Raw genomic sequence first — 9,441 nt, forward strand, 5'->3', positions numbered from 1 at the left:
ATACAATCTTTGTACTTTCAATTAAATCATTTAAAAAAAATATTTCCATTTTTCAAATTTCCTTCATCTCTTCGTTAGATCTCTGCAACATTAAAATGTTTGATCATTTTTTCCTGTTCTTTTCTTCACAGTCTGTCTCATAATTAATAATTCCTGGCATTCCAAATACAAGGTTTGTAAGTCTCTTTCCTTTGGAAATATAGCACCAATGTGTCAATTTATTTTTTCTTCAATAATTCTTTAATATCATCCGTCTCGGCACAGTCGTAGTACGACGTTCCGTCTGGTGCCTTACCTTCTTTACTAGCACCCTATATAGAAAGAAAGTTCATTCTGAAGTTAATACATAGTCATTTTCAATTTCAATTGCTTAGGGTTCAAGTATTGCAAAGTTTCAGCTTTTGTAGTAATCATGCTTTTGTACTGGTAAAAGACCTAAGATGTTTGCCCTTGGAATGATGCCGTGGCTGGACGATGCACTGGTAAATTCAATGTGGCTTACTGTCGTGATCCGGAGGGTAAACTACCAACATCACCACCCAGCATGGTAACAACACAAATGAATTCCAGTAGATTATTGTTTTGTGGCTGTTTTTGCCCCAGTTTACTGCATTATTTCAGCAGCAACTTGTAACAGTTCTATTGGACCAGTACTAAATGGATATACTAGATATCTGTCAACTGCCCTTCTTATCATTACATGTATGTTATTTATGAATACAAAAGTTTTGAACAACAATTTAAGTTTGGGTCATATTTTGGTGACTTCTACTGAATATGTGTCAGAATTAAAATGTATACCCATACAGTGTGTGAAATGGAGTTAAAGGGATACTCAGGCAAATTAATGACATAAATATTAAAATGATCTAATGTACTCAAATCATGCTAAAATGACATCTTCTAAAGTCCCAGCATGAATTTTTGTTTAAATCCTATATATTTTGTGTTTGAAGCATAAATATATCTATATATGTTGAACAAAATTTTGACCCCGACAGAATCAGCAAGTGGTTTTAAAACAAGTCATGTGACTTGTACAAACCCTGGATGTTACAATAACAGATATTGTGGATATTGTATGATTGAAACAAGTCTTAGGCATTCGTTTGACATGTTTTTTAATGTTTCTATAGTTCACTGTTACAACTATTGGGAAATCTGAACCATGTGGGTCAGGTTAGGAAACCACCATTTTATTCTTTATATGTACAAAAGTTTTGTCCCTGTGACTGCCTAGTGTATTCATTTTCAGGACACTTACAGAATAATGAATGAAAAAATCAAAACGAAGAAATGAATTTTGCCTGTGTCTCCCTTTAAGGCATTTACTATTAGTAACCCGCACTCCAGTTTCCGCACTGTATGTCAGGGATAAAAATAGAGCACGCGTGTTGATTGGCTCATTTTTTCTGGGGTTTACTTATTGTGACAACAGGAAATGCCTCCTTATACAAACCAGAGAGCCTCCTGTTTTGATGCTCTTTCTATTGCTTAGCTGATCAATTATTTTACATTGACTCGGACGTACCATACCTTAAACATACAAAGGATAGAACTTAACAAATTCTACACAGGTTAAGCTCATAACGCAAACTAAGAATTGATTTTCATCAACTTACTCTTTCTAATAACAACTTAACAGCATCTGTATGATTTTCCCATATTGCTGCTAAAAGTGGCGATATACCATGTTTATCTGGTTTCTGAAATTGTAACAATAGCTACTGAAAATATATTCTCTACAGATTACAGTGTAATATGTGTTAGAAATTAGAATGAAAACATCAAACAATTATTTATCACAGGTTGACTTTATATATTATAGATCAGTTTGCACTAAAATCATTCAAATGGGGAAAATAGTACGAGGGTAGTCTTTCTAAACAGGTTTCATATCACTGGTCTTATTTCACAGTGGTCTTACACAACAGTTTGACCGTACTTAGGTATTGCTTTTACTGGTCTGTTAAGGGTTGTAAAAAGTCCATTTATCATTACTACATGTATATCATTATTAGTGACATTCACAAATCTTGTAGTTCATTAACAGTTTCAAAAGAATTTTTCTATAAAGAATAAACAAGAAGACAGTAAAATTACTGACATTATCGGACAATTACGATTAATTTTGAGTAGTCAACAACCAGTCCACCTTCAGTAAGTTCTAGCATACATTTTGTATAACAAGAGCACCGCAAAGACAGGCAATATAGACACAAATGTAAATTTGTTTGTGAAATCAAAAATAATCTTTCAATTAGGGTAGAGACCCAATCAAGAAACTTGTCTGAAAAAATGTTTTACCTTAATTACCTTTATGATACCATGACCTCCATGGTGGAGGCATATAAAAATGAAAATATATTGGAAACTCTTACATTTATATCAGCACCATTATCTAACAAGCAAGTTATAACATCTGTTTGACCATAATCTGCTGCAAAGTGAAGGGCAGTTCTTCCTTGTACTTCAGTATTAATATCTCCCTGTAAATAAAACATAATAAAAATTATTTATTTTCATGTTATAAAAGCAGCAAGTCTCAATATTCAGATTTCTATATGAGATTAACAAATTGCTGTAAACAGAAATTTCTTTGTCAAATGTACAAAACTGTTTCAAGCTAGCCTCAAACACACTAATACCATCCACAGATGCTTGTCCCAAATATGTTGCAATAGCCCCTACCTGTAAATAACAGATATGGTGATCAATATACATGTAGATAAATCAGGCAGATGTTGCTAAATTAAAGAAATCTAATGTGCCACTTGCACTGTAAACCATTTCTCTACAAACCCTACCAATAGTTTAAAAAATAAAGATTTTTTTTAAAGTTTGTTTACTTGCCAGTCACCTTGGACTGGTAATATAATGATCCACCCCATAACATCTTGTCCCATTTTAATGACGATTGGCGCCACCAGATAAGATGTAGTATTTCAGTGCATACCACCAACTGATCCTTTTTCAACAAATACAAACAATGTGAACATTCTTGAACGAAAATGATTTAGAATATGGTGCAATGATGATTGATGAGGTGGTGACGAACCACTACTTAATTGGGGTGAATTAATAGTTAAATTGACCATTTTCTTTCTTATAGATTGATATGGTGAACATTTTATCTCACAAATTTACCAAAACATACATCTATTATTATTATTATTTCTTAATTACCTAAACTAGGTTTGAAATAATAATTTTGAAGAGGGGTGAATCATCACTTACGTGGATTGAGTTGTTATGGGGCAAATCATCAATGGGACGCATTGTTTCAATTTCTAGAACTTTATACAATACTATAACATGTAGAAATTATGTCACCTGCTAAATAACAGCTAATGTTAATGGGTATAACAGGAAATAAAGCTTTTAGTATAGTCTTTAATATGGAAGCACACTGCATATGATATAGGATAGTGTAAGTACAATACATCAACAAATTTGACAAAGTCTATACAACACACAGCTAATTCTCTTTCAGCTTCCTCAATCCACATTGGTGAGTTTGAGCATATTCAAGGAGGTTCAACATGCCACGTCAGTCAGAGTCCCATTTTGGGCGCCAAATGTCAAAGGGTGAGATAAATCATTAAATGTGCAGCCTGACCAGGACTCGAACCAGGGACCACCAGAATACCATACCATGGCTCTACCAACCGAGTTATCCGGACACTTACACACTTCTCCCTTTATAACTATAAGTTAACAATTTTGAACCGTGACAAACACAAATGGGAAGACAAAAAAAAAAAAAATGGCATTAATTTATTATTGGCGAAGTCATAGATTATTCAACATAAACAGGCTGGTGAAAATGCTCGATCGGGCTTAAACATAAAACATCATATTTCTAAAAAAATTAATTATTATGTTTCATTCTCACTTGTTTTATTTATTAAGAATTTATATATGATACAAATCAAAATAAAAATATTTTGGTTACCTTTTATTTTCTTAGAATTATTTCCCATTTTCCCGAAACAAAATATTTTAAGTTCATAAAAATTATGTTGTTTACAAAGTTTAAAAGAAATATATGAGCAGCGTCATGACAAAACCAACATAATGGGTTTGCGACCAGCATGGATCCAGACCAGCCTGCGCCTCCGCGAAGTCTGATCAGGATCCATGCTGTTCGCTTACAAACCCTATTACAAGTAGAGAAACTGATAGCGAACAGCAACTGCATGGATCCTGATCAGACTGCGCGGAGGAACAGGCTGGTCTGGATCCATGCTGGTCACAAACCCACTATGTTGGTTTTGTCATGACGGGGCTCATATAATAAAAATTATATAGAAATATGATTTTTTATGTCATAAGCCCGATCGGGCATTCTCAGCCTGTAAAAGTTACAGTAAACATATGTGAAAGCTAATGTGATTATAACATAATGTAAATCACTTAGGATTAATTATTAAAGCGAGAAGAATCACTGATAACGTGGGACAAATGTTACTTAACTTAATAATGAAGGCCGCACTGTTAGAAGTATTTCAGTTCCCCACCCACAAAAAGGTAAGTGTCTAAATTTTAACTTGACTATAATCTTTAATAAATGACATTTGCAATTGACAATGACCTTTTTATTTTCTATTTCTTTTTTAACTGCATCAATATCTCCATTCTTAACTCCCCACACTAACTCTTCTGACATTTTGATACTATTTTCACCGACTATTTTCTGGGGTGTTAACTACTTCACTTCCTTTTTCTACAACAAAACGGAAAGAATAGGTTCTCTCTTTAATTTAACTACACAAAAGCAAATTTCATAAAATATGCCACTGAAATATATATAGTCATTTCGTTTCAAAGCAATATATGTAATTATTATCGGATATGATATTTAGCTTTGATTTGTTAAAAATATATAGAAAAACAATGATCAAATTATATTTGGAGTAAAAGTATTCACTACTTTATAATTCGGTAAAGAGTCCCTTTCCGCGGAAAAAACTTAAGATAATCGGAAAAGGCCGATTAATAATCTATTTTAACAATATCAATAATCTATTTTAACAATATCTCTAGATAAAATTAATTTTAAGATGTTTTTCTTTATTATTCTTTTTATTTAATCATTTTTACATAGACAAGGTAGAAAAATTAAACTAGCGAACTGAATTGTTTTTTAAAAAAAAGAGAGGGCAAGTGCGGAAAAAAACCGTCTGCTATATATAATGATTTTGGGGTCCTACTAAACACTGCTAAGGACTGCTAAGGACCGCTAAGGACTGCTAAGGACTGCTAAGGACCGCTAAGGACTACTAGGGAGGCACAAAGGACCTTAAAATACCTCCTAGGGCATTCTTATAATACATGGTAGTATGTTTAGTGAAAAAAAAATTATAATTTTAAGAAAAAATATTATTTGGGTGAAAATTTTAAGAGTTGCCCGACCGCTAAGGACTGCTCAGATACACAAAAGACTGCTAGGGAGGCACAAATGACCTTAAAATACCTCCTAGGGCATTCTTTTAATACAAGGTATTATGTTTATTGACAAAAAATGTATTATTTTAAGAAAAAATATCATTTACGTGGTAAAATTTATGTTTTTGAAGAGTTGCCGGACCGCTAAGGACTGCTCAGGTGCACTAACAACTGCTAGGGAGGCACAAAGGACCTTAAAATCCCTCCTAGAACATTCTTATAATATATGGTAGTAAGTTAATAGAAAAAATATGTATTATTGTAAGAAAAAATATAATTTTGGTGATAGAATTTATGCTTTCGATGAGTTGCCGGACCGCTAAGGTGCACAAAGGACTGCTAGGGAGGCACAAAGGACCTTAAAATATTTCCTAGGGAGGCACAAAGGACCTTAAAATACCTGTTAGGGCATTCTCATAATACATGGTAGTATGTTTAGTGACAAAAAATGTATAATTTTAAGAAAAAATATAATTTTGGTGATAGAATTTATGCTTTCGATGAGTTGCCGGACCGCTAAGGACTGCTCAGATACACAAAAGACTGCTAGGGAGGCACAAAGGACCTTAAAATCCCTCCTAGAACATTCTTAAAATATATGGTAGTAAGTTAATAGACAAAACTGTATTATTGTAAAATTTAATTTAGGTTATAGAATTTATGCTTTCGATGAGTTGCCGGACCGCTAAGGACTGCTAAAGTGCACTAACAACTACTAGGGAGGCACAAAGGACCTTAAAATCCCTCCTAGAACATTCTTATAATATATGGTAGTAAGTTAATAGACAAAAATGTATTATTGTAAGAAATAATATAATTTTTGTGATAGAATTTATGCTTTCGATGAGTTGCAGGACCGCTAAGGACTGCTCAGGTGCACAAAGGACTGCTAGGGAGGCACAAAAGACCTTAAAATATTTCCTAGGGAGGCACAAAGGACCCTAAATACCTGTTAGGGCATTCTTATAATACATGGTAATATGTTTAGTGCCAAAAAATGTATAATTTTAAGAAAAAATATAATTTTGGTGATAGAATTTATGCTTTCGATGAGTTGCCGGACCGCTAAGGACTGCTCAGGTGCACTAACAACTGCTAGGGAGGCACAAAGGACCTTAAAATCCCTCCTAGAACATTTTTATAATATATGGTAGTAAGTTAATAGAAAAAAATGTATTATTGTAAGAAAAAATATAATTTTGGTGATAGAATTTATGCTTTCGATGAGTTGCCGGACCGCTAAGGTGCACAAAGGACAGCTAGGGAGGCACAAAGGACCTTAAAATATTTCCTAGGGAGGCACAAAGGACCTTAAAATACCTGTTAGGGCATTCTCATAATACATGGTAGTATGTTTAGTGACAAAAAATGTATAATTTTAAGAAAAAATATAATTTTGGTGATAGAATTTATGCTTTCGATGAGTTGCCGAATTGCTAGGGAGGCACAAAGGACCTTAAAATACGACCTAGGGCATTTTTATAATATATGGTAGTATGTTTAGTGAGAAAAAATGTATTGTTATAAGAAAAAATATAACTTTGGTGATAGAATTTATGCTTTCGATGAGTTGCAGGACACTAGTCTTGTATGTATAATTACAATGTATCATATAAATCTATATTTATACTTGTTTGTTAATGTTTATGTTGTTCTTGCCGAAACAAAACACAAGAACAACAAAATCATTTGTCAGTAAATTCAGCTATAAAAAGTGTTTCAATTTCAATTATTAAATTAATTTGTCAAACACTAGTCTTGTATGTATAATTACAATGTATCATATAAATCTATATTATACTTGTTTGTTAATGTTTATGCTGTTCTTGCCGAAACAAAACACAAGAACAACATATTATTACCATTTGCCAGTAATTGTATGCAATTATAAGTGGTTTGATTTAAAGAAGTAGCAAAATCTTTAAGTGGCATGCCACGCCTCCAGATTCATGCTTAATATTTTCATGAAAATTTTGAAAATGTTTTTAAAAGTAAAATATTATGAAGTGAACAAAGAAAGTAATTGACACATTGCAATTGGCACTTACAATCCGCGTAAATTACCAAAATGAAGTAAAAATATGCAGTAACGCAGTAGATATATAGTATGACGAAAATAGCCTGATACCTATATTAATTAACAGAGTTATTTCCCTTTGTTTTACAAACCCTATTTTTTTGTTAAATAAGGCTTATAAGCCCATAGCATGATGTAATAGTGGAGAAAGTCATAATGACAAACTCTTCAAGTATAAATACATTAATGTTGTGTTAAACTGACATATATATGTATAGTATCACATGATACACATGTAAACCAAAACATATACTGGATAAATGTTTAAAGTTTTAAACATATGTGATTGAATTACATATATTTAACAAATAATAGATTATATATTTAAATGTACTGGATATATCCATGATTCTTGCCACATTTTAAAACAAGAAATGTAGAATATAATTGATGCATATTTGATTCATATATAATGGTAATAACATAAACATAATGCAACTTAACAATTATGTCTACTAATTATTTGTGTATTATCTTTCTTTTCTTTTAAATTATCTAATTGAGGCCATGTGCAACAGCATACATTTTCAAAATTTAATAATTCTATAAATTTTGGCATATTTGGACCTCTCCAATAATATGCTGGTACTATGAAATTCTATTTGTCTTGTAAGATGTTATTAGAAAAATATTTTCTATTACATTAAACAACATATACAAATACATATCGGTTATGATACTTATGAAGCCGGTCATAAACACACGTCATAACATCTATACACAAAGACATACCCTGGCAAAAATGCAAGTATACATATTTATGTTTAAGCACATATCACTTATGAAGCCGGTCGTTTGTTACATTTTTGGGGGGAATGTTACACTAGATGTTCAAATCTCATAGTTCCAGGGGTTTTGGTTTTAATATAATGAAAATAGCTTTATATGCTTTAAATAGTACATAATGTACAATTAATGTAAACAAATAGAACAAATTTCAGGAAAAATATATAGAATTAAGCTCCTTGATCAAGGAGTTTCTTTCTTTTTGTATTTCAAAATGAAAAGTTGCATAGACATTTGAATGAACTGCTCTGAATTAAATAAGAACATTGATAATGAAAGGAAGATTCTTTATTTCCAGATATGTATTTCCATTGTGTTAAAGAAAATTATCATACAGACAGTAACCTTCTATAAAATATTTACAAAATAATAGTGATATAATCAGATTTATTCTTTAATAGATATTATACAGACTGAAGTAAATTATAAGTTTTCATAAGCTTGAATTTCTAATTACTAAAATACCAACAAATAAAATTTTCTTTTAAAAATTTACAGATCTTTTTTTAAATTGTTGTAATTAATTACTACCAATTGATGAAATTTTAAGTTTATTTATGTGAAATGTCAGTAACATTATTATCTGAAGATGTTATTATGATTCAGTGTTATAAGTTCATTATTTCTCAGTATTGATAGTTCTCTATGTTAATGTTTCAGTATAAATGGACTGCTGATCATTCATTAAAATTTACAGATTCAAAATATTTTTTTTAGGACTTTGTTTACAAACAAATTTTGATTATTATCACTTTTTCATTACTGAGGTCATAACCATATATAAAAATCATTTTTCTTATGATCTTCTTCCATTTCTTATAATAATTAAATTGGTCAAGTGATATGACAATGTGCTGGAATATGGAGACAAATACTTTATTCAGGGTGGTGAAATATATTTGTTTTTTGGGTTGTTTTTTTCATTGACTATATATTTGGCCAATAAAAAAATGATGTTCAATAGATCCTTAGACTTAATTGATCTACAGCTTACTTAATAATAGGCATTCTCTAACAGAAAGTCCCTCCCACTGTTTTGAAGTATATCACCCTATATTGGCACCCCCACTGGTTTGTAATATATCACACATCCCAATATACAATACACAGCTCCCAATATACAGCTTGTT

At 31.5% G+C, this 9,441-nt stretch overlaps 1 protein-coding gene across 1 annotated transcript; it reads right to left on the reverse strand.

Annotated features, from left to right (window-relative positions):
* Positions 1-34: 34 nt before the first annotated feature.
* Positions 35-4,752, reverse strand: LOC132720246 (myotrophin-like). Its single transcript, XM_060704335.1, has 4 exons — positions 4,595-4,752; positions 2,382-2,489; positions 1,623-1,706; positions 35-311 (listed from the first exon to the last, which is right to left on the reverse strand). The coding sequence occupies exons 1-4, from the start codon at positions 4,667-4,669 to the stop codon at positions 219-221; spliced, it is 360 nt and encodes a 119-aa protein (XP_060560318.1). The 5' UTR covers positions 4,670-4,752; the 3' UTR covers positions 35-218.
* Positions 4,753-9,441: the final 4,689 nt, after the last annotated feature.

Source organism: Ruditapes philippinarum, unplaced genomic scaffold (assembly GCF_026571515.1).
Source record: "Ruditapes philippinarum isolate M1 unplaced genomic scaffold, ASM2657151v2 ctg17319_1_1_1_1, whole genome shotgun sequence".
NCBI classification, from domain to species: Eukaryota; Metazoa; Mollusca; class Bivalvia; order Venerida; family Veneridae; genus Ruditapes; species Ruditapes philippinarum.

Coding starts and splice junctions, on each gene's coding strand:
- LOC132720246 (XM_060704335.1), bottom strand. CDS start 4,669: ATGTCAGAAGAGTTAGTGTGGGGAGTTAAGAATGGAGATATTGATGCA. Junction 1,707..2,381: donor ATAATGGTGCTGATATAAAT/GTAAGAGTTTCC, acceptor TTACAATTTCAG/AAACCAGATAAACATGGTAT. Junction 312..1,622: donor TTAAGTTGTTATTAGAAAGA/GTAAGTTGATGA, acceptor CTTTCTATATAG/GGTGCTAGTAAAGAAGGTAA.